The sequence below is a fragment of the Drosophila miranda genome (genome assembly GCF_003369915.1).
Source record: "Drosophila miranda strain MSH22 chromosome Y unlocalized genomic scaffold, D.miranda_PacBio2.1 Contig_Y1_pilon, whole genome shotgun sequence".
NCBI classification, from domain to species: Eukaryota; Metazoa; Arthropoda; class Insecta; order Diptera; family Drosophilidae; genus Drosophila; species Drosophila miranda.
In genome coordinates, this window is record NW_022881603.1 from 10822467 (window position 1) to 10847916 (window position 25450).

The 25450-nt window shown below is 44.7% G+C and overlaps 2 protein-coding genes and 1 long non-coding RNA gene across 4 annotated transcripts; all 3 read right to left on the minus strand.

The window, feature by feature from the left end:
* Nucleotides 1–1084: 1084 nt before the first annotated feature.
* On the minus strand, nucleotides 1085–19787 carry LOC117189809. Of its 2 annotated transcripts, none has more exons than XM_033394869.1 (2): nucleotides 2846–4779; nucleotides 1085–1192 (listed from the first exon to the last, which is right to left on the minus strand). In XM_033394869.1, exons 1-2 carry the CDS (start codon nucleotides 3261–3263, stop codon nucleotides 1110–1112), a joined length of 501 nt encoding a protein of 166 aa, XP_033250760.1. In that variant the 5' UTR covers nucleotides 3264–4779; the 3' UTR covers nucleotides 1085–1109. The 2 variants fall into 2 exon arrangements, 1 of the variants encoding a protein (XP_033250760.1); XR_004473576.1 differs by lacking the exon at nucleotides 2846–4779 and adding an exon at nucleotides 19441–19787 and having other exon boundaries at nucleotides 1105–1192.
* Nucleotides 1729–2839, minus strand: LOC117189816. The gene is made up of 2 exons (XR_004473578.1): nucleotides 2639–2839; nucleotides 1729–2582 (listed from the first exon to the last, which is right to left on the minus strand). It is a non-coding gene; the product is annotated as an uncharacterized LOC117189816 (long non-coding RNA).
* A 1928-nt stretch (nucleotides 19788–21715) lies between the features above and the next one.
* LOC117189805 (sphingosine-1-phosphate lyase-like) lies at nucleotides 21716–25135 on the minus strand. The gene is made up of 6 exons (XM_033394864.1): nucleotides 24988–25135; nucleotides 24542–24705; nucleotides 23015–23676; nucleotides 22513–22952; nucleotides 22310–22456; nucleotides 21716–22247 (listed from the first exon to the last, which is right to left on the minus strand). The coding sequence occupies exons 2-6, from the start codon at nucleotides 24693–24695 to the stop codon at nucleotides 21887–21889; spliced, it is 1764 nt and encodes a 587-aa protein (XP_033250755.1). The 5' UTR covers nucleotides 24696–24705; nucleotides 24988–25135; the 3' UTR covers nucleotides 21716–21886.
* Nucleotides 25136–25450: the final 315 nt, after the last annotated feature.

Below are 25450 nucleotides of genomic sequence, written 5' to 3' on the forward strand. Positions count from 1 at the left end.
CTCCCTCGGCCTTGCTGCGGACTGCGGGCGTCCCGTTCTTTGGTTGGGGGCGTGCCAGCTTATTTGCTTTAGGAGGGCTGAGTGGGAGGAGCATGAGAGGAGTTCGCTTATGGATATATATGCTCTAACTACGGTGAGGCGCAAGGCGCAATACGAAGTATCTGTCTACCACAAGGATACGTTTACAATTACGGATACTGGTGGGGATACGGGGGATTAGTCAACGACGAGGTCATGGAGGGGAGCGACATCAGGCTCTGCTTGGGGGCCGTCATGTCGCCGGCGTCCAGCAGATCCTCGTGGTTATCGGAGTACTTGTTCCGGTTGATCGAGCGCTTCGTCCTATAATTATTCATTGCGAGTGGAAATTGAAACGGCAAACAGAAAAAATAATTGGAATAATAAATTGGTAGTGTCTGGGTTTGTGGCAAGTGTGTGACTAGTGTCAAACAAGAATACATATGTCGAAGGACATGTCATCGAAAACCAGGCTTACTTGAGATTGGGCGGCCTGTATTGCTTCCTGGCGTCCAGCCGTTCCTTTGCTTTCGACGTCTCCTGGGTGTTGTTCAGCTTCATGGTGGCCTGAATCGCCTTCTCCTTGCACCACTCCACATGCCGGTCGAAGGCCTTCACGTTGAAGTTCCGCTCGCAGTGGGGACAGTGCTCGGAGGCCAGCTCGGTTTGGGAGTTGCGACGAATGGGCAGAGGAGAGCCCACACTCTGAATATGCAGAAGAGAAAAAGAGAAAGAGAGAGAGAAGGAGAAGGAGTTGAGCGATGGCTCGATTAATTGGCAGATGTACTCACGTCTGTTGGTATTGTGGATCCAGTGCCTACGGGATCCCGACTCCCAGCGGTGGGGGTGTGAACTCCAGACACCTTCTCAGCATTGGACAGGCCAAAGTTTTTGGGGAGAACATACGTGGAAAGTGCTGTGACCTCGCGGCGCTGGCGCGAGGAATCAAAGGTATTGCGCTTCTTTGAGATCTTCTCGCAGACAACGACATGCTTGCGCAGGGCATTCAAGTTGAAGGTGCGGCTGCAGCACGGACAGGGCGTCAGATCGCTGGGGTTGATGGCCACTATCTCGGGCACGGGCAGCGGCAGTCATCGGGTGAGCGGCGGCGAAGAGGGCTCCTCTTCCTGCCCGCATTCGGGCGCTTCCAACTCGGCCTCCGTGTTGAATGTGGCTGCGTGGTGCGGTTATATGGAAGTAGATAATGTAAGAAATCAATTCTGTTTCTGCGAGCACTTTGACAATGTTTTGTATATGCTGTATATTCACAAAATATGTATATATATGTAAATATATGTATGTATATTTTCGCGGTTGCAAGCCAATATTTCGATTTCGATTTTCAAATCATGGAGCTATCAGTGATCGATAATTAAGCAGTGTTTACACCATTATTTAGTTTTAATTGTGAAAAAATCTTTTTCGGTTGTGTGTGGGCATTAAAAACTAATAATTAACATCACATTATGGGGTAAGCAAAAAAGACCATCAATGATGGCAGCTACTGCCAGACAGCGGCAATCCAATTACAATGCGAGGCCAGCGGAGCACCCACGACTGGCTGCCAGCACAGATTACATCAATCAACGGCACGCATGAGACAAGGGGAGCAGAAATTTCCGCAACATCTTGGGAGTCCTCCCTCCTCCCTCTTCGCGGGGACAGCTTCTCTCGTTTCAATCGAAATCAATGCAAAGTTTTATGTTACGCATTCTTTTCCCAAACCAGCAAAGAGCCGTTGCACACGACTGCTCTGGCCCGTGTCGGTGCTAATGACGCCCGCAGAATGCAACAGAATCAAATCCACTGCTGCATTATATGAATCCACTCTTCCCACTTGAGATCTATAATAATAACAGCATCCCTGTCCAATGGGAGCCTGAGAGAATAGAGAATGGATGGCAATGATTCGGCCAAGTGATTTCGGATGGTCAAGAGTTTACTAGATCAAAAGTTGAAAGCCCTACAACTGAGTGATGAATGCAATTTTCAATAGACTATATATGTGTCTGTTCCTTCTTTCATAATCAAACGATTCCCTATCCACATCCATTCCATCCACTAGTCCGCGTCTAGTCGGTTCCAAGCATTTTCCATAGTCTTTCATGGGTCTTTTCGTTGCAGCTGTTGTCGGTCCGCTGTTGGGCAAGCTCTATAAGCCACTTAAGACATCAGGCCCATAAATGTGTTGTTTTCTGATGTGCAATAAGGTAAAGCATAATACAAACGGTTTTCTCATTCCAGTTCTTGGCCACACTTTGAACTTCCAACTGTTTGACACTTGGCGATGCTTCCCATGAACCAAAACATTGGGAACCTAATGAAAGGGCCCCTTCCTCTCTTAGTTCTCAGTAAATCATTCAGATTTTCAATTTCGCTTTCATTACGAGTATTTGGTCAAACGGGAGGTGACATCATTCGGAATTGATAAGAATACGAGTACTAGAAGGAGTCAATGAAAAGGTCGTCTTGGCATTGGATTCTATGAAGCAGATTAAGCAGCTGTTCCAGCATTTACATTTTCCCCCCCACTTAGCTTGGTCACTTGGTCAATTTTGTAGAAACTAAAACGGTTCATTTAGCATTTGTGTATTAGTTGATAATTTGCATTGAAAATTACTTGGCTTAATTGCTGGGGCTGTTGCTGTTTCTGATGGTTTGGCATGCAAATGATTGTTAGTTGGTTGGTTAGTGGACAACACGTCGATCTTATTGACAACAATCAGAATGCGTTGCAGTTGATTGTTATTGTTAGTTGCTGCTGCTGTTGTTGTTGCAGGTTCAGTGGGCGTTGCTGCGCCCACACCTGGAGGTGTGTCCGACTCACTTGACTTGGCATTGGGCAGATTTTTCTTGCCTTTATTGCTGCTGCTGCTGCTGCCGTTGCTGTTGCGTTTGAGGGAAAACGTATTGCGGACGCGCGAAAATGTGGACAGCTGTTGCTGCTGATGCTGCTGTTGCGGCAGTGATTGTTGCGCCTCAATAAGCTGCAACGAGTTGAAAGAACTCTTCAGCGGCTGCTGTTCAAATACGTTAATGCTGCCATTTCCACAACCATTTCCATTTTCGTTTTCGTTTTCCCTTTGATTGCAGAAATTCAGTTGAGCTTTTTCGCTGACCAGCAAATCGTTGAGTTGCTGGTACTCCTCGTAGATGCCCCTACTGTGCCGCTTATTGATTTTGGCCAGTGGCTGAGGCTTCTGCGACTTTGATTTAAAGATCTTGTTCCACATTTTCTTGCTCATCTTGCTCAAAATTTGGAGTACGCGCGTCTCTGATGATTATTCACCTTCCCGATACTTCGTTATTTTTAAACACATTTCACATTTTCCGAGCTCCGCACCGTTTCGCTCTTTCCAATTGGACTTATTCTTGCGCCGGCGTCTGGTTCAATTTTGAGCGGCAGCAACATCGCCGCCAGCCCGCCAGCAACATTAAGCTCTCGCAAGCAACAAGCTGCCCGCACAGTGGGCCTTTGGACCTTTTGGCGTTAAAAATCATACTGTGGACCATACTTATGGCGGGGCTATTTTGGATGTTTTTCCTTCGTAGTTGCGACACATAAATACGTACATATGTCGCTCTAAAACACAAATCGTAGATTGGTGAACTTTAAGTGTCCATATTACCTAAATTAAATTTTCTGGAAATTTGAATTTTTAAAATCTCTGAAAGATTTATCATATGCGTGAATCTGAATATTATTCGTATTATCCAAGCCGCTCATAGGATTTTTGATTTTGGCCACCTGATATCCACTGTGCGACGTGCCGGCAACATGTTGCCGTGCACATTTTGCATGGAATTAAAAATAGTTGCACTCCAGTTTTGGCTTTAGCTGCGGTGTGGATGGGTGGGTGTGGGTGTAGCTGCTACCAGCAACAAAGGCCACCATTCTTTTCCAACTTATTCCCTCCATTTCTGCTCTGGGTAGTCTGTTTCCCCTTCTCTTGATATTCGCTTGGTGAGGGTATTGTGGTTTTGAGCAGATATTTGCCACAAAGAGATGAAATCATAAATTATGGTATATCTTGATCAATATAGCACATCATGTCAATACAGTTATGCCTATCTGTCTGTTGAAGGTTTAAAGGCACTACATATATCTTATAGCTGACATTGCGAGTTTATATATGTAAGAGTATCAACAGCTTCGGAATTCGTCTTTGGACTTCCTTTCTTGTTTGTCTTGTCTTTACGGCTGATTTATTTAAAGCCGTCGCCGACACTGCCGCCCGTTCCGCCGCCAAATGTTGCTGAACCCTTGGCTGCTTAGACCGTCATTCATTCCACTCTGAAATCGGGCAGAATGACTGCCAATTCCCCCCATTTGAATATATTCGAATTTCTAAATTGAAGTAGTCTTTGGCGCGACTTCCTTTCGGGCCATCAGTCAATCAGCCTAAAGACTAGACATCAAAGTGGATCGTTTCCTGGCCAGTGGGAATTGGGTCCACGACTGGTACTGGGTGTAGTAAGTATGTACATATGTACAATAATATGTAATTAAGTCCACTTATGGCACTCCAAAGAAACATCAACTTACTTGCATAAGTTGCATAAGTGCGCCAAAAAAGGTAACCGCCATCGGAGTTGCATGTGACAACGGCCCTCGGGACAAAAAAAGGGGCGCGTGCGTATAAATAGTCATCTCGAATCTAGATGATGTGTTGTATGGATGGCAAGGCGGCGACATGACACAAGCACAAAAACAAGGCAAAAAAAAGTGAACTTAAAATTTAATATTTCCTATGCACTGAATGAAATTAGGAGGAAAAATGTAAGAAACCTGACAGGAAGTCCAACAAACCTATCATTCTTTAATATGATATTATACTGAAAAGCATTCTGATTTAAGAATTCTTTTGTACTTCGAACCATGTAGTTTATATTATACGTGGTATTATATACTCCAAGCTAATATATTTACAGATAAAATTATAGAGCAACCCAATACCTCATCCATTCAGAATTAACCTCAGGTGAACTCTAGAAGTTCCCACTTCTGTCTTCTCTTTGAGAGCACTTCCTTTCTTATGATGGAATCTTCTAAATATATTGCGCTAGTGTATCAGAATCGAATTAGACTTCCGAATGATACTATGAGTGACATTTAGATGGCCCCTCTCTATAGCTCTTATAGCTTCTCCCCATCCTCTCTCTCTTCACATATCAACAACATCGGTGCGTCGTATTTTCCACTAATTAAGTTCTATTTCTTCCAGTCGTCTCCACTCCACTCCCATCCGTCGCTCCCTCCTCTGCTGTAGTGAAATCATTTCAGTTCATTGGCGCGATTTGTGGTCGGAGGTGAAGCCAAACGATTAGCGAATCGATTTGTGAGTGGCCCACAACGAATTGAATGTTGAGCGAAATTGAATTAGATCATTTATAGTAGATTGAAATCAATTAAAACATATCTTTTAGGGGTATGTCATGAATCACTACGAGCTTGGAGTATTTTTTTCCAGTCAAAAGAAGAAAATAGAAGACTGCCGTTCCTCTACAACGAAATACAAACATTGCTCATTACTTAAAAAAACGTTAGTTTAGTTGTTTAAATAAATCGCTTGAATCAAAAACGTAGTAGTTTTTCATCCAAAAATATCAGCAAACTTGAAGCACAGCAACACTGACCGTAGCGTAGTTTCAAAGCTTAAGCAAAAGCTTTATTTTGCACTCGACGGCTAGCTTTTAGCCGTTGCCGCTTAAAGGAAACTTCGCGCATTACTCGTAAATTCGTACTTTAATTCGAAAATAATATAAAATTAAGAAACAGCTATCCGTCAATGACAAATTTGCTGATCGAAGAACTCATCTCATCCTAACAAGAGAGTGACTTTGCGATTTCGGCTGGAACACAGTAAATGTTTTGAAAACTGGTTTCGAGCCAGACAATGAAATTCATCTACATATATATAAATTGCGTTTTGCACAAACTGGTTGGATATTTGACTTTGGAATTCATTCTATAAAATAAGCATTGTGTTCGGGCTTTGCTTTGCCACTAAATGTGATTCAATGTCAAGGAAATTCCATGGCAGACAGAGAGGCAGAAAAGGAGGAAACTCAAGTGTGGGCTGCTGGCACATTAAGCCGAGGGAAGTGGGTCATATGCCCCCCACTGGAGACCATTTAGGCCATATATGCAGATGGGCCATTACAATCTAAATCAGTCAGACAGCCAACCAGCAGCTGGAGAGTGACAATGGAATACTCGTAGTTTTTGCTCGTACGAATATTTATTATTTATTATCGGAAACTTGTAAAAACTGGCACGCAAAGCCTCCCGACGTGACCGACATGGCTAAGGCGGAACGCCCGATTTATGTCAAGCTGCGAGTATATTTATCTGCCCTATGAATATAGCATATAAGTCGAGCCTAGTTTTATTACTTTTTCGTTTCAATTACAGCTCGAATTCTATTTAATTCTGCTTTGTCTTTGTTTTGTGGCTGATTTTTGCCAAAAGTTAAGCTGACGTTCCTGTTTTGGGTTTTTTTAATTTAATTAAGATTGATTTAGTTTAGTTGACGCTGCTGACTGCAAATGGAAATTGACAAGAATATGTCAGTGTCTCTTGTCTGTTGCTTGGCTTCTTTTTATACCCGATACTCAAAATGAGTATTGGGGTATATTAGATTTGTGGTAAAAGTGGATGTGTGTAACGTCCAGAAGGAATCGTTTCCGACCCCATAAAGTATATATATTCTTGATCAGCATCAATAGCCGAGTCGATTGAGCCATGTCTGTCTGTCCGTCTGTCCGTCCGTCCGTCTGTCCGTCCCCTTCAGCGCCTAGTGCTCAAAGACTATAAGAGCTAGAGCAACGATGTTTTGTATCCAGACTTCTGTGATATGTCACTGCTACAAAAATATTTCAAAACTTCGCCCCGCCCACTTCCGCCCCCACAAAGGACGAAAATCTGTGGCATCAACATTTTTAAAGATACGATAAAACCAAAAACGCAGAATCGTAGAGGATGACTATATGTTCTAGAATGTAGGATCTCAACCAGATCGTATAATTATTATAGCCAGAACCAAGAAAACAATTTCATTCTTTCTCGCTCTGTCTCTCTCTAACACACAGGTTTCATAGTCGGTTTTGCCAATTGCAAAATATGAGTTCAAGGATCTCAGAACCTATAAAAGCCAGAGCAACCAAATTTGGTATCCACACTCCTGTGATATCGGACCTTGACCGTTTCGTGTTCAAATTTCGCCACACCCCCTTCCGCCCCCGCAAAGGACGAAAATCTGGGGCATCCACAAATCTCAGAGACTATTGAGGCTAGAGTAACCAAATTTGGTATCCGCACTTCTGTTAGATCTCACTATAAAACGTATATCTCAGAATTTCCCCCCTCCCTTTTCCGCCCCCACAAAGGACGAAAATCTGTTGCATCCACAATATTGCACATTCGAGAAAACTAAAAACGCAGAATCATAGATAATGACCATATCTATCAGATTGCTGAATCTGAATCAGATCGGATCATTTTTGTAGCCAAAAGGAACAAATCAATTTGCAGTGGCTACGCAGCCCCCGACGTCACGCTCAGACTGATTTTCTGTCTCTCTCGCACGCACTCTTTGTCGTGTCGTTTAATATTAGCGGCGTCTGCCGGAGGAGAGCCATACTGACTTACTGTCGGGTATAACTGTAGAGTTGCGGTCTCCGCAGCAACTCACAACGTTCCCCCTCGTTATTTGTTATGGATATGCCCAAAGGAATCGACTGGGTCCACAGATAAAGGCGATTCGAGGGCTTGAGTACTTAGAAAGGGTATGCTTAGGAGACTTGATAGATATTCCACTTTTCCAGTATTTGCATAGAATGTGCATTAGAAAATCAAATGCTAATGGTGTTAACCAATCAATGTGAACATTGACTTTCAATTGTATCAATTAAAGTTGTTTTTCATTGCATTGTCGGCAATTTGTCAGCATACTTCCCCTTCCCCCCACAAACCGCACAATTAACGCGAACATGATCCATTCACAGTACCCGAAACCGATTAACCGCAGTTCCCACCTGTTAGATCATCATTATGAGGGGGAGATCATTATGGGTAGATGTATTATAATTGAGGCAACAGGCTTTCGCTGGATCCGTTGAAGAAGAAAGCCATAAAGAGCAGCACCCATAGCCACACCCGTAGCCGTACTCGAACAGGTTGAAGTCACACTTTGGAGACTCTGCTTTGTTCCCAGTGCTGATGTCATTCGGTAATCATCTAAGCCGCGTCCCGTCGCACGGGGTTTGCTTAGAACTCGACAGCACGTCACTTGACTCGAGAGTCGAGAGTAGAGTCGACTAGTCGTGCGAAGGTTACACACAGAATCTTGAGAATCCGTTCGCCGGATCTCAATTTCAAATCAGAGAACGGACGCGACTGTGTCAATAAGTATTTGTCTGTACACCGCCCGTGTTTGATGTTAATTGCAGCTCTACCCATGCACACATGTATCCCCTAAATAGTATCTGTGTGCATATCTGTAGCCTTATGCAAATCTCTTGCTGAAAGCAATAGAAAAGCATTTGCCAGCCTGCCTCTTATTGGGCTTTTTGGAGCGTTGCAAATATGCATAGAAAATATTTACCAACTGTGAAATATGTTGCGTTTTTTTTTTGTTTTGTGGACGGAGCGGGAAGGACACCCCACAGAAACTAAAGAAAAAGAAAAACTGATGATTGCTTGATTGGTATTTATTGCTGGAACTGTCAGAGATTGCGATTTGAAATATGTTATTAAAGATACAGATAGTTATTTCATATATGTATCCATATTTTGTACATAATTTCCTCTCTGTATTCTATTATTATGATTATCTCTAGATCTGCATACAAGTTTTAAATTTTTAACAAATTTCCATTGGGGAAAACTGCCAATTACTCGCCTCTACTTTGTTGATCTTCTCTACCAGGGCTAACCACATTCCATGCCAACTCATGCTGCCACATGTTTCGACTGCGTCGCCTCGCGAAATTCCAAAAGCTAATTAACGTCAAAGTTAACGAGTCCAAGCCATTTGGCTTGGGTACAGTAAACACCCCCACACTGACTCCCAATCCCTTGCCCCCATAAGCAAATCAGTTTCTTAGCCTCGATCTGCAATTAGCACACAAATGGCGACCGAGGAGCCGGCAATGAAATGGCGAAATGCCGGGCCGAAAGGAGTTTCCTCGGGCCACTGTGGATTTATCGATTAAACACCCTGAAGGGAGGAGCGAAAGTTCTCGGAAAACATGGCTATAAATGGTATAATGACGCCAGACATTAAAGCCGCTCCCAGCTGGCCAGTCGGCGGTGGATGTAATATCCTTTGGCCTGGGGACTGGGGGTTGCCCCGGGTTGTTGTTGTTTGTGCTTCCGTTGTTTTCTGTTGTTGTGCGGCAAACAACTTTGAGTGGACTTGTTGTGCCTGGCTGGGGCAGCGGTGGCCATGGAGCGATTCCATCCATATGTGGATCCAGTTGGGTTGCCATGTGTTGTCCCTACTCCTTTTATCTGATCCTGCAGGGAAGCACCCACTGATTGCCTCCTTGCATGCCAACGGTGACCAAACAACCAACCCAAACGAGAGCCTACCAAAGCCAAAAACTAGAGCAAGACTTCCATATACCCCACAAATATATGGTATGTGTGTCCCTGGCCATATCTTATCGGAAAGATAAAAACGAGGGGGAACGTTGTGAGTTGCTGCGGAGACCGCAACTCTAAATTTATACCCGATACTAAGTCAGTATGGCTTTCCTCCGGCAGACGCCGCTAATATTAAACGACACGACAAAGAGTGCGTGCGAGAGAGACAGAAAATCAGTCTGAGCGTGACGTCGGGGGCTGCGTAGCCAGTGCAAATTGATTTGTTCCTTTTGGCTATAAAAATGATCTGATCTGATCCAGATTCAGCAATCTGATAGATATGGTCATTATCTATGATTCTGCGTTTTTAGTTTTCTCGAATGTGCAATATTGTGGATGCAACAGATTTTCGTCCTTTGTGGGGGCGGAAAAGGGTGGGGCGAAATTCTGAGATATACGTTTTATAGTGAGATCTAACAGAAGTGCGGATACCAAATTTGGTTACTCTAGCCTTAATAGTCTCTGAGATTTGTGGATGCCCCAGATTTTCGTCCTTTGCGGGGGCGGAAGGGGGTGTGGCGAAATTTGGACACGAAACGGTCAAGGTCCGATATCACAGGAAAGTGGATACCAAATTTGGTTGCTCTGGCTCTTATAGGTTATGAGATCCTTGAACTCATATTTTGCAATTGACAAAACCGACCATGAAACCTGTGTGTTAGAGAGAGAAAGAGCGAGAAAGAATGAAATTGTTTTCTTGATTCTGGCTATAATCATTATTCGATCTGGTTCAGATTTTGCACTGTAGAAGATATGGTCATCCTCACCGATTCTGCGTTTTTGGTTTTATCGTATCTTTAAAAATGTGGATGCCACAGATTTTCGTTTTTTGTGGGGGCGGAAGTGGGCGGGGCGAAGTTTTGAAATATTTTTGTAGCAGTGACATATCACAGAAGTCTGGATCCAAAACATCGTTGGTCTAGCTCTTATAGTCTTTGAGCACTAGGCGCTGAAGGGGACGGACGGACGGACGGACGGACGGACGGACGGACGGACGGACAGACGGACAGACAGACAGGGCTCAATAGACTCGGCTATTGATGCTGATCAAGAATATATATACTTTATGGGGTCGGAAACGATTCCTTCTGGACGTTACACACATCCACTTTTACCACAAATCTAATATACCCCAATACTCATTTTGAGTATCGGGTATAAAAATGCATGGTAGTAGGCTAAAATCAAAAGAGAAACTGAGCGACCGGAGAACCTTATCTCTACGCTGGGCTCTGTCCGAGCCTATCAAGATGCAAACAAAATACCAACGCGGATGAGGTATGGGAATTAGCCTAGGAAGGGGAATCTCTATATGAGTGCTGGATAAATACATTTTGCGCATTAATTTAATATTTTGTTTCCAATACCTGCGCTATATTTATTCGACTCTGGGGATGATAAGGCAAATTCAAGGTGGAGATATGTCTGGAGAAAGAATAAACGATGATAAGTTGAGGCTAAGATGTATGGGTATAAAGAGAATGGAAAGTTGAACAAAAAGTGAATTTTTTTTTTTTTTTTTTTTTTTTTATTAAGCGTTGAATCCGTAAATTGCATATAACGTATCTTAACATCACTGGTAAATAATATTGGGGTAGCCAAACCTAATGCTAAATGCGAGAGGACTTACAAAAAATATAATATTATAATATTGGGAGGGAAACTTAGAGTTGGCCAATAGTTTTGGCAAAACCCAATCTCTTCAACCGCCTCAAAGGCCGGCAGGTAGTAATCGTCTGGCGAGCATACTATGGTGTCTAATTAGCCTGTCACTGTATCTGCTGGTGTGCCTTCCAATCTGCTCCTCTACTGTATGCAGATTCAAATCCCGATGTAGGGTGGAGCCGCGCACGTACCTCGTTATTTGCCTCATGGCGCGATTCTGCAAGACCTGTATCCGTTTATAGTTCGAATTGGCAGCTATACCCCAAATCTGCACACCGTAGAGCCAGATCGGGGCTACACAGTGTACATAAACTGCTCTTTTGGCTCTCAGTGACATGGTGCTTCTTCTGTTAATCAGCCACCGCAATTGCTGCATTCTTTGCCCACATTTACGAGCCGTAGCTTTCAAGTGTGGACCAAAAGTAAGACGCTTATCAAGGGTGATAACGAGATACTTTGCTTGCTCTGGTTGGTCCAAAGTTACGCCTTCAAACTTTATGGGTGGGGTGTGGTCTATGAGCGCTTTCAGGGTGAAGCATGGATTGGTGGTCTTCAGTGGGTTGACTTTTAAATTCCATCTTTTGCACCAAGCTGCCAAAGAGTAGAGGTACTCTTGGAGACCATCTGCTGCCTCAAGGCGGCACTTGGAGCTGTAGAGCAGTGCTATATCGTCCGCGTAGGTAGCAAGCTGAGCCTTACGGGGGGCCTCCATATGTTGCTCGCTTGGGGAGGGTAGATCTGCAGTATAGATAGAGTAAAGCAGCGGGCCAAGGACGCTGCCCTGTGGAACTCCAGCTCTCATTTGGCAAGGTGTTGAATGTGTGTTCCTGAACCTGACCATAAACTGACGTCCTTCCAAGTATGATCGTAGGACACCGTAGTATGGTGCTGGGAACAGTTTTTTAATTTTGCTCAGTAGGCCGATATGCCAAACTCTATCGAAGGCTTGCTGCATATCAATGAAGACTGCATTGCAGTATTCTAGATCATCATAGGCCTGTAGGATGTGTCCTGCCAATCTGTGGACTTGCTCCACTGTGCCGTGTCCCTCCCGAAAGCCAAACTGGTGATCCGGCAAGATACGGCATTCCTTGATTATACTACCAAGACGATTGGCAAGAAGCCTCTCCCATACCTTAGATAAGGAAGACAAAAGACTTATTGGCCGATACGACTCAGGGTCGTCCTCCGGTTTTCCAGGCTTATGGATCATCAGGATTGTTGCTATCTTCCACTGCTTAGGGAAAAACTGCATCCTTAACATGGCGTTAAAAATGAGCACTATGTAGAGTATCGCCCGAGTAGGCAATGCTTTCAGTGTGGAATTGCACGCTCTGTCAATGCCAGGAGCCTTCTTCCTCGGTAGGGACTTGATGACTTCAACAATCTCCTCAGCCCTGGCTGGTTTAATGGGTAAGGCCATTTGTAGAGGTGTTTGCAGACTATCTTTTGTCTCTTTGTACTGCGCCTCCGTGGCGAATTGGTAATGGGTGAACCTGTCCCCTAAGGATGCGAGGGCGTTGAGGCAGCAGCAGCCATGTGTATACTCTCTGTGATGTTATCTACAGCCATCTCGATATCTTCCTCAGAGTTTAGCGTGACGTTCAGTTGAATCGACCTCTCCAAATGTTGCCTAAATGCGAGCAGATCAGTGTGCTTGGTGACTAGATGAGGGCTTGGATTTTCTATAATGCCATCTGTTTTAATGCTGATGACTAAGGCCAGATGGTCGGAGTCCAGATCCCAGCTCTGACTTATTGTTGCTCGAGAATCCGGAATACCATGATGTACTGCGAAGTCTATGCAGGACGGCGTGTGATTGAGTACATATGGGTACCTGGTTGGTGATCCAGTTGCAAGGATCTTAGCGCCAGTAGCAGAGATGGCTTCCGCTAGCTCTCGCCCCCTAGGGGAATTGTAAGTGTCTCCCCACAGCCAGTGTCGGGCATTCCAGTCACCACCAACCAAATACCTTTGCCCGCAAGCACGGAGTGCATCGATGTAATGTCTTTCCTCAATCCTGACTCTGGGAGGGCAGTAAATGGCGCTGAACTCCACATCGCCCAGTCCTGTGGCTACTTTTACTGCTGACATTTGCATGCTGCGTGTCTCAATGACCCTTTGTGGAAAATGACGAAGCGAAGTCTTAACTAAAACCGCAACTCCACCAACGCTATTATTATTCCGCGATGGCTTGAAGGCTGGATAGAAGGCATATCCATGTATTTTTACAGCTGCCCCTCTTTTAATTCTGATCTCCGTCAAAAGAAGAATGTCAACGCTATTCTTGTGCGCGAAGAGCTCAACTTCTTTTGCTTTCCCTGAAATGCCGTTAGCATTCCAGATGAGAACCTTTAGTGGGTTCATTGAGATGCTGAAACGTTGTTCTGGAGCTGAAGATTAGATCCAGCCCATTGCTTAATCGTGTTGGCCAATTCAAAAACCATTTTTTCAAGTTTTTCAAGGCGTTGATTGGCTTGACTATTATGCTGCTGCTGTTCTTGCTGCTGTTGCTGTAGCCACATAAGAAACTGCTGCTGCTGCTGCTGTTGGAGCTGTTGTTGCCATTGTTGAAATTTTGTCTGCTGTTGTTGTAGCAGTGCATGAACTTCATATGAATTCTGTTGCTGGTTATTCAATCCTTGTGGCTGATGCGCTTGTAGACTATGAAAACGACGCTGAGCAGGTGTAGCAGGTATTGCATTTGAATTACCATTTGCTACGGCAGCATAGGAGGCTCCTGTATTACTTCTAGTGCCTACCAAAGGTTTGTGCTGAACAATATTTCGCTGGTGCTGCTGTATTGTTGGTCTATTAGCCCCCTTTTTGTGACTAGACTGCAAGGTAGGAAACTGTTGCTGGTCTCCAGGAAGTGTGGTAGAGTAAGCATATGCCACTTGATTATTTAAGGGGACATGACCCGTCCTGTTCGTATTAATTGCCTTCTTTGCGGAGCCCATTGATCGGCGTAGAAACTCCTGATACCATTGGCATCCTTTGTAACTGGCCATATGGTTCCAGAGCAGTGAATGCAGGTTGGCTGTGCATCTAGGGGGCGTGTGCATTGTGAGGTTTGGTGATTTTCACCGCATCTGGCACAGTTGTGATGTCGGCGGCAGTATTTGGCTGTGTGGCCGAAATCCTGGCATCGACGACATTGAGCAATCTCTGTGGATTTTCGCATCCTTTCAATCCTTATTTTTTGGCGGCAAAGGGTCTTGACTTGGTAAATTTCGTTAATTTTTGCACAAGGCTTAATATTAATGAAAAAAATATTAAGTTTTTCGTCCTTGAGCTTGGATTATGGATGTGAAGGACCTCGAAGCCCAACATTTTAAAATCGGCGGTAATATCATTGTTTAGGGTGCTATGATGTAGGTCTCTTACAACAATTCTATGAGGCTTTTCAGTCTGCAATTGGTATGTGTGGAATTCTATTCCAATGGCATCGAAACAATCCACAATTGCTCTATAGGTATCACTGTCTTTGGGGAGGATTCTGACCGTTTCCCCCTGGTTAGCTTTGACGACAACGTTATTCAAATTTGCAACGTCCTTTATGACATCAAATTAGTCATTTAAGTTGCTAATATTGACAACTATTTGCGGTGGTTTTGGAGGGCCTTTAAGCTGATTACCAGAGCTCGTTGATTCTCCTTGAAGACACTGGTCTGTATTAAATGCTTCATAAAGGTGTTCATCCAGTTGGTCATTTCCAGCGTCTGCATCTACATTCATCCGAACTTCCTCATTATTACTATCACTTGGGATGTTCGTGTCAAGAATGGAAAATCTGTTGTTGGTGTTTGCCTGTTGGCTTGTAGTGGGTGGCAAGCCCAGGTCCCGGCCGCCGCTCCCTCGTTTAGATTTAGATGACAAAGTCTGATCGTTTTTTCTTTTGGCCGTTCTCCGTTTTTGAGCATCCAGAAGTCGTTCGGCAGCAGTGCGAAGTGTTTTTGCCTCAGTGTCGTCGGGGCATGTGGATATGGAGTTTTCTTGGCTATCAAAGCTTAGTGCAGGGCAGATACTGCTTATTGTAGCAGTTGCCATGGTGTAGGTGGTGTTGTTGGTGGCACTAGTGAATGTTACTGTTGTTGTGGTTTCTGTGCATGTAGAGCGTTCAGCCTCTGAACGGTACTCAGAACGAATCTCAGAAGGTAATTTGCCTGATATTAGAAGCCGAGAGTCAGATGAACTATTCGCATTCATTATACCGTAGCTGATAAGCGATGTTTTTATTGCCCCTCTTGTACGGCTGTGCGCAGACTGAGGGGAATGTCTTGCCCGAAGGGCAGTGAATACAGTTGTAAAAACGTTCACAAATGTGTTTTTTTTTTTTTTTTTTTTTTTTTTTTTTTTTTTCATCTCAAATGCCAATGTGAGGAGTGGGTTCTCCTATGCAGACATAACAAGACCGCGTGCAGAGAAAAATATTAACGTGAACACATTACATGACAGCTCCCGGTTGTTTAATGGTGCTGAAGATCAACATTTTAGTAGCAAATTCAAAATATTAGAAAAAGCTATAAACGACCTTAATAGTAGAATGGATCAAATGTTCAAACTAATACAGGATACGATGGAGGCAAACAAAGCCTTCCGCGACCTGGTACAGAAGCTTATTTCAAAATGAACAAGCTTCAATTAAAAATCGGATTATGGAATGCACGAGGGCTAGTCAAGAACATTGAAGAACTTAGACTTTTCCTTAATGCTAATAAAATCGATGTAATGTTGATAACAGAGACACATATGCGCCCTGGTCGGAGAGCATTCGTACCAGGATACGATCAATATTACGCTGATCATCCCAGCGGAACATCGAAAAGTGGCTCTGCTCTGTTCATACGATCGTCCATTGCCCATACTCAGAACGAACCTATGTCCAGGATAAACATACAAGTTGCCAGCGTGAGTGTGCCGACTAATGTTGGATGCATCAAGATCTCCTCAATATACCTGCCACCCAACCAACCTTGGAGTACAACTGATTTTGAGCAACTTTTTCTTAGCCTGGGGAACAGATTCATCGCAGGCGGTGACTTTAACGCAAAGCACCCATGGTGGGGTAACGTCAGATCATGCTGTCGAGGGAAGCGATTGCAAGAGGCCATCGTCAGTAGCACATGCGAAATCCTTGCAACTGGCGAGGCAACTTTCTTCTCATAAAACACTCGCCTTACACCTTCTGCTCTCGACTTTTTCATTGTCAACGGGATTGCGCAAAACAAGCTGTCAGTCGAAACTAAATATGAACTCTCCTCGGATCACCTGCCAATTGTAGCATCAGTGCATCATTCTCCTCAAATCAAAACTATGAAGCAACAAATTCTCCCTCGAGGCTCTTGCGTTGAAGTATTTCAAGCCGAACTAGATAGTAGAATCAACCTCAACACGGAAATAAAAAGTCCCGATGATATAGAAGATGCAATCTCGATATTTATGAGAAACGTAATATTGGCTGCATCTTCTGCTGCGCCTGTAAACCAATGTTTACCAAGCCAACGACGACAAGATACTCTTCCCCCAAGTGCCGTAGCTCTCCTGCGCCTGAAAAGAAGAGTAAGAAGAGAGTATGCGAGAACGGGTGATACTCGAGTTCATCAAATCTACTTGAGACTATCAAACCGTTTGCAAAAGGTACTTGCAAAAGTCAAGCAGACGAGCATTGATAACATTTTAGAAAAAGCTGGCCCCGATGCATCTTTCAACTATACTCTCTGGAAGCTTACAAGCCGATTTAAAAGAGTAGTCATGCCTAAATCGCCAATTAAAAATCCAGCAGGCGGTTGGTGCTACTCCAGTCAGCAAAAGGCTGATATCTTCGCAGACAGTTTAGAGCAAAGATTTAAGCCATTTAATCTTACGTCTGCTGTTACACGAAGGGCCGTCGAGCTACAATTGGAAATGCCATTTCAAATGTCCTTGCCAGCATTTCAAGAGGTGGTGCAGCAAATTAAGAAGCTGAAGGCCAAAAAATCCCCTGGTGAGGACCTGCTGGACAACAGGACTTTAAAACTTCTGCCTAAAAAAGCGCTGCTATTTATAGTGCTGCTCCTCAACAGCATTCTTAGGATAGGACACTTTCCTACCTGCTGGAAGATGGCGCTAATCTCCATGGTACCTAAGCCAGAAAAACAACACACAGAAGTCGATGGCTACAGACCAATTAGCCTGCTCTCAGCGCTAGGGAAGATGGCGGAAAGAATGATACTGAACCGCATCATGCAGCTTGAACCTGTAAAGAAAAGAATTCCAAAGTGGCAGTTTGGATTTAGACAAGGTCACGGCACGCCAGAACAACTTCATCGAGTGGTCAACTTCGCGCTTGATGCAATGGAGCAAAAAATGTATTCGGTAGCTGTGTTTATGGACATTCAACAAGCGTTTGACAGGGTGTGGCATGATGGCCTCCTCTTTAAGCTGAGAAACATATTGCCGCCGCAGCTATTCCAGCTGGTGAGTAGCTTTCTAATGGACAGAAGTTTTAGAGTTGTTGTAAATGGAGCAAAATCATCGAAGCGCCCAATCTGTGCAGGCGTCCCACAAGGCAGCGTTCTTGGACCAACGTTATATACCCTATATACAGCCGATATGCCTTCCTCAAGGGTAATAACTGGGTTGGACGAGGACGATGTGTTGATAGCAACCTACGCGGATGACACTGCAGTGCTGACCAGAAGTCCAAGCATAAATCTAGCTACGGAAGCTCTGCAACAATATGTGAGCAGCTTTGAGGTCTGGGCTCAGAAATGGAACATAGGCATCAACAGCAGCAAATGTGCTAATGTTACTTTTGCTACGAGAACACTTTCTTGCGGAGGCATTAATATGCTGGGCTCCACACTTACGCACAAGAGCTCGTACAAATACCTGGGTGTTGTACTCGACAGGTCACTAAATTTCAAAACCCATACTACCATGGTTCGACAGTCTGTGATGGCGAAAGCGGGAAAGATGGCGTGGCTACTTGCACCAAGAAATAAGCTATCGCTGTACAGCAAAGTCACGATATACAAGTCCATCCTCAGCCCCATATGGAAATACGCACTTCAAGTTTACGGCATCGCGTCAAAAACCAACTTAAATAAAATTAGAGTTGCTCAGTCAAAAATTCTACGACGAATATGCAATGCTCCATGGTACATACGAAACAGCGACATCGAGAGGGACCTAAAGGTTCCCAAAGTGGGCGATGTTATACAATTACATGCAGCAAGGTACTTGCAACGACTTGGTGGTCACCCTAATGCGCTAGCCAGACGTCTAATTAACCCGCCAAGGAAAAGAAGACTCAAAAGGAGTCATCCACTGGATCTCCCTACTAGATCCCTCCTATAGTATCTCATTAACTTTTTGTAAATATTCTAAATAATGTATGTACCTACTCCATATATGTAACATTAAGTTTAAGTATGTATGTATCTCCTGTGATCAATTGTTTTTCCCCTTAAATGTAAAACTAGATTAAGTTGCCACGAAAGGTAGCAGTAAACTTGTTTACAATAAAATACAAATTTTCCACATGAAAAAAAAATGTGTTTTTTGTTTTTGTCCAACTGCCGACACCGCACAAAGCAGCACCCGAATTTACGATGTATGCTATTTTTAGCACACAAGAGAATGCTCCGCTAAAGCAGAATAAAGAAAACAACTTTGCACAAGCGCGACACAACCGATCTCTATTAAAGTTGATTCGAGATACCAAATAGTGAATGAAAAAAGAGGTAAATAAATAGAAAAGAGCACTAGAGCACTAGAATAAATAGAAGCTACAGAGATATCCGATATCTTTAGACTCGATCTAGTATTCCATTAAAGAAATTACACTCTTCCGCAACGAAACCTTTCCCATCATTAGATAGATAGTACTGTCTATAGTACTTCAGTTTATAGTACAACTAGTTGCTTGCTCTCGAGTTCTAGATGTTTACTTCTCCATAGGTGGGTCTCTCTGTATGCGTAATGTTCAAGTGTGTTTACCTTATCGATACAGAAAAAACTGCTAATGGACAATTCATGGCTATAATGGTGACTAAATAATTGGCTATTAATATAGCTATTTAACTTATCAACAAATTCCAATCCGAAATGAGCTTCAAACTTACCTTGGGGCGGACGAGTATTCCTTTGGAAGAGTTGCTGGCGCTCTAAGTAATTGAAAATCCTCAAAGTCCGGTCAATGGAGCTCCCCCTTGAGATGGATTAAAGCCCTCTCATATCATATATCATATCACAATCACCCATACACACAGACACTCGCACTCACACAGGTAGAACGGAAAAGTGGGATCAACCTTCTGGGCGCCACTTTCCCCCTTCCCCTTTCGATAAACTGCTGGCCCCAACAATGAGGAAAGTTTTACTTATTTATGCAATTTTTAAAAGAAACGAGGGGGAACGTTGTGAGTTGCTGCGGACACCGCAACTCTACAGTTATACCCGATACTAAGTCAGTATGGCTCTCCTCCGGCAGACGCCGCTAATATTGAACCACACGACAAAGAGTGCGTGCGAGAGAGACAGAAAATCAGTCTGAGCGTGACGTCGGGCGCTGCGTAGCCACTGAAAATTGATTTCTTGCTTTTGGCTACAAAAATGATCCGATCTGATCCAGATTCAGCAATCTGATAGATATGGTCATTATCTATGATTCTGCGTTTTTAGTTTTCTCGAATGTGCAATATTGTGGATGCAACAGATTTTCGTCTTTTGTGGGGGCGGAAGGGGGTGGGGCGAAATTCTGAGATATACGTTTTATAGTGAGATCTAACAGAAGTGTGGATACCAAATTTGGTTACTCTAGCCTTAATAGTCTCTGAGATTTGTGGATGCCCCAGATTTTCGTCCTTTGCGGGGGCGGAAGAGGGTGTGGCGAAATTTGGACACGAAACGGTCAAGGTCCGATATCACAGGAAAGTGGATACCAAATTTGGTTGCTCTGGCTCTTATAGGTTATGAGATCCTTGAACTCATATTTTGCAATTGACAAAACCGACCATGAAACCTGTGTGTTAGAGAGAGACAGAGCGAGAAAGAATGAAATTGCTTTCTTGATTCTGGCTATAATCATTATACGATCTGGTTCAGATTTTGCACTGTAGAAAATATGGTCATCCTCACCGATTCTGCGTTTTTGGTTTTATCGTATCTTTAAAAATGTGGAGGCCACAGATTTTCGTCCTTTGTGGGGGCGGAAGTGGGCGGGGCGAAGTTTTAAAATATTTTTGTAGCAGTGACATATCACAGAAGTCTGGATCCAAAACATCGTTGCTCTAGCTCTTATAGTCTTTGAGCACTAGGCGCTGAAGGGGACGGACGGACTTACGGACGGACGGACGGACGGACGGACGGACGGACAGACGGACAGACAGACAGGGCTCAATCGACTCGGCTATTGATGCTGATCAAGAATATATATACTTTATGGGGTCGGAAACGATTCCTTCTGGACGTTACACACATCCACTTTTACCACAAATCTAATATACCCCAATACTCACTTTGAGTATCGGGTATAATCAGGTTTTATTTTTTCTCAAAAAAATATTTATTGTCTTATTTTATTTTATTTTTTTTGCTGCACACACGCGACGACAACGACAGCGACGACGGCGACTCCGACGTCTCGGCGATTCAACGAGCGCACAACGAATGAGCCGATCCGCGTCTCTGAGGCCATTGGGTGCTCTCTGACTCTGCCCGGCTCTCTGCTCCGCCCTCGCTCAGCTGCGCGTCGTCGTCGCTGAGGGCCCGTTCAGAGCTGCGTCACTACGAAGTGAACTTTTTTTGCAACCCGGTTTGAGCCGAATTTGTTGGGGCCATAATGCGAGCCCATAAGGCCTGCAGGAAAGACAGAGGATTGGAGGGCAGAAGGTGGGGTAGCAGGGTGTCAGCGTGGGCATCTTGTTAATGTGACAGGTTTTGCCTTTGTTGCAGTCCAAAATGAATGCCTCCAATTGATCTCCACCTCCGCCGAATGGCACTTGTTGCTCGCTTTTTGGCTATTTTTAATTTTTTCGAAATTTCTCCTGAAAAAATGACACTTGACGCGTGTCCACGGGATTCTGGCTGGCAGTCGTTTAGATAAATGTTTCCGCTACTGAAATTTATTTGAAAAAATTTGAACAGAGCCCGAGAAAACCGGCATAAATTACACAAAGGAAATGGGCGTGTCAGGTGGGCAACAGCTAAATTAAAACGCCGATGCGTGGCAAAGCGTCTGACAGATCGCACCAGATCGGGTCAGATCCGATCAGACCGGAATGCAGGGGCCCACGCTGAAGCAATTACGAGTATGGTTAATTGTTTGGGGAACAAATGTACACGACAATCGAAAAAAAAGGCAACAAATTGATCAAGAATCGAGAGAATTGAGATAAATTCTTAATAGACTGATGAGTATACAAAATGTACTATACTTATATTTTTCTAACACTTTACACAGAACAATCACTTTAATAAAATAGCTCTTTGAGGAAAGACTGCCTCCGGTTGGTAGGATTATATCGTAGACAGAATCAACTTTGTTGACGACGCTTTTTGTACCCTCGATTACAGCTCTAATTGCAGGTATATATAAATATTGCTTGGATAACACGGAGTTCTAGGTGGTTCTAAAAACAGTAGCACTGCAGATGAAATGCTTGCATGGGTGGGAGCTGTAGGAAGAGTAGCTGAGGCAGATGCGTACTTCTGGCTGGGCGTGTAGTACATGGAGTGCAGGAAGAGGCGGGTCACCTCGCCAATTACCGAGCGGTCGGGTATGCTCTGGGCCATGCCGTACAGGGCCATCTTTCCGACCACGGGCTGGCCAGGATCCTTCATGATCTCCGCCGTGCAGCTGCGAACGTCGGCAATGAATTTGTCTGCCACTCCGGACTGGGTGTGCATGTCCGTGACGCAGATGTGGATACTGGTAGACAGAATACCAAATTTTAAGCATGGTTAACTATGGTTTTAATAGATCTATCATACCCAGAGGGGAACTGCAGGGCATTCAGGTTCCAGCCGAGCTTGCAGAGCGAGTCCGACAGTCGGAAGATATCAAACACATTCGATCCAAAGGCAATGACGGAAGTGGCTGGCTTGCCAATCACAAGCAGGCCATCGATGTCGCGAACACTGTGGAGTTTCGATAAGGTCAGCCGTAGTCCAAGTGCATTCGTACCCAGTCTTACCCCCTCTCAATGTAGCGAGCCGTGTCCACAATGCGCTTGGTAGCCTCCAAATAGCCATCGTAGCCGAAGCTCATCATGGTGGCCCAGCAGGCGGCGATGATGCCTCCGGCACGGGAACCATTTACAGTGGGTGAGCCGTAGACGCCGCCTGGCCAGTCGGTGGTCACTGTGAACTGGTGATCCTTGAACTTCTTCTCAGAGTACAGGATCACCGACGATCCCTTTGGAGCAAATCCGTATTTGTGCGTGTCGGCAGAGATGCTGGTTACGCCCTTAACGTCAAAGTCAAAGGGACGCAGCTTGTAGCCGGCATTGCGGACCAGTGCCACCACAAAGCTCCCCAGGCAGGCGTCTTTACTGTCGTACTTTACGCCCAGAGCGGCGATGGCTTCGATGTCGTCGATAGTGCCGTAGGGGAAATTGGGAGCAGAGCCAACCAGCTGGAGCGGCATAAGGCTAGAATTAGTGGGGATAAATTGGGGAAACATGGGTCAATCCTCACCAGAATGGTGTTCCTATTGATGGCACGCTTGAACTTCTTCATGTCGACCTCGAAGGTCACCGGATCGACGTCCACAGATCTCACATGGATGTTGAAGTATTGGCCACCCTTGTCGAAGGCCGCATGCGCGGTGCGTGGCACGACTATGTTCGGCCTGGTGATTCCCTTGTACTCGCGAGCGTAGTCCCGGTATGCCTTCATGGCCATCACAATGGACTCGGTGCCGCCGGTTGTCATGGTGCCGCAGCTGTCGTTGCTTCCATGGAACAGATTGCAGGCCATACGCACCACCTCGGCCTCCATTTTGCAGACGCCCGGGAAGAGGTCCGCATGGAGGGGATTCGTGTACGACGCCTTGCCATACACCTCCGTCACGAGCTGCACCAGCTCCGGGTTGTAGCAGTACACGGCACCGGAGACGCGACCGTCGCGCCATTCGTAGTGACCTGTCTTTAGATGGTCGTCCACCAGCTTCAGGATCACCTCCTTGCTCAGACCCTTCTCGGGCAGCGTCACCGTGTATGTGAGGTGTGCGTTGCTCTCCTTGATCGCCGATTCGAAGTCATTGTTGGCCTTGGTAAGCTCCGCCTCCACCTGTCGCCGAACTGCGGGTATTTTCTTGGCGAACCTGAAGAACTGCCGCCTGCCACGCGTGTAGAGACCTGCAACAAACAAAGCGATGGAGGAATGATCGCCTGATCAACTAATTTCAATATTCCCCTATCGAATAACCTAATGCATGCTTATCTAAAGGCGTATCGAACCATGAAATAAAATGATGAATCATTTTATAATGAGAATGTGTCGATCGGTAGTCGCTGGAACACGATAGCATATCGTGGAAGCCAGACAGGTCTTGTGCGAAAACGCCGAACGGAAAGGAACTTTTTCCAAGAATTCGGGTTCCAACTGGTTGCTTTAGAAAACCGATAGTAATTCCAATTTTGGAATTCGTAGAACGTTTTCCATTTAGGGGATTAGTCATAAGAAATCTCTTGTGCTTCCAAACAGGTGCCACCTGACTGATAAAGGAGCTACAAGGGAGAGCCCATTGAAAACTAAATTCCAACTAGCGGATTAGCGGATATTCTTATCGAAGCCAGAAGCTATGCCGTTTGGCTATATATAAATTGTTGTGTATATATAAATTTGGTTTCTAATCTATTGTAATCTGTTCCCAGATTAAACGCAAAAGTTCAGGAAGGGCACACAACGGGTGCATGACACTCGAACTCTATTATATAAGGCACAAAGTACATAGTACATGGGTATACATAAGTACCGATTTCGATTTCTTGAGTCTAACTACAAAAATGGGCCGGCTAGGCTGGGGATTTACTTGGTGGGCTGCGTAGGGAAGTGCAAGCCGTGGCAGATAAGATTGTTTGATGGATTATAATTTATGACGCCGCCGACAACGGCGTAAAAGGAATCGACAGACACTAGGTGGCCTGACTTTTGCCTACGAGTGCCTACTTGTAGATAGTGATGTATTTTGAGAAGACCTCTCTCTCAGTGGAAACTCACTTTCATTCTGACAGACAAACGACCAGAGCCAGACACCGCCGAGCACTGTGGTGGCGGTGATGGTGGCCACCTGCCAGGGCTCCCGGGCACCGAAGGCGCGATTGATGCCCTCGGTGACGGGCTTTAAGCAATCGTTGCCGGAAAACGGGCGCATCTTTCCGCTGCTGAAATGAGAATCGGTTATGGATTTTGCGTTCCGGAGAGTAAGAGCCAAACACTGCCGCACGCGCACGCCTCTGGCAAATAACTTATTCGAAGCGTGAATGTGGGCTACAAAGTGGTCGACTAAACGCTGATAAAGGTCTGGGCATGTAGTATCTCTCGAATTTAGTTGATACGATACGCCACTATGCTATATTATTGCACCAGCTGATGCAGGCACGCAATGAAAACAAAGGCTCGGCTAAGTGTTTGATGAGGCGGCTGGTGCGTTGTCGGTTACTCACCTCTGTAATCTGTAATCAGGCTTGTTATAATGCAATTAACTTTATCGTTGTTTTCGCAACAAAGGTTTACAATTGAAAAAAAAGGAAATCAACTGTGTAAACAAATGGATTTTCCTTTTGCCCGCGCGTTCACCGCTGTTTACCAGAAAAAATCGTTGGAGAGAAAACTTACATGGTTACTACACATTTACTACTCACTTTCCACATAATGGAAGAAAAAAGAGGGTGTGGACAACAGCTAGAACGGCCTAGAAAATCCAACGGATTAAGGTAAAATCCACCCCATTGGCCCAATATACCTTGAAGAAACAAAGCCGATTGCCCTCACACGAGAGGTGCATTTCCTGCGAACCTTGCAATTTGCATTGGCTGTTTTTGCCTGATGTCCATACCCTTTTTTATAGACCATTCCAAATTACGGCTAATTTTTTCGTTGCAGGGGAGCTGCAGTGTGACCGTCTGA

Bases quoted from the DNA above. Each gene is read 5' to 3' on its own strand.
- LOC117189809 (XM_033394869.1), bottom strand. From the start codon at position 3,263: ATGAGCAAGAAAATGTGGAACAAGATCTTTAAATCAAAGTCGCAGAAG. The intron at 1,193-2,845 runs GTGAGTCGGACA...CGCACCACGCAG, and splicing joins TCTGCCCAATGCCAAGTCAA to CCACATTCAACACGGAGGCC.
- LOC117189805 (XM_033394864.1), bottom strand. From the start codon at position 24,695: ATGCGCCCGTTTTCCGGCAACGATTGCTTAAAGCCCGTCACCGAGGGC. The intron at 23,677-24,541 runs GTGAGTTTCCAC...TGTTTGTTGCAG, and splicing joins GTTTGTCTGTCAGAATGAAA to GTCTCTACACGCGTGGCAGG. The intron at 22,953-23,014 runs GTGAGGATTGAC...ATGCCGCTCCAG, and splicing joins TCAATAGGAACACCATTCTG to CTGGTTGGCTCTGCTCCCAA.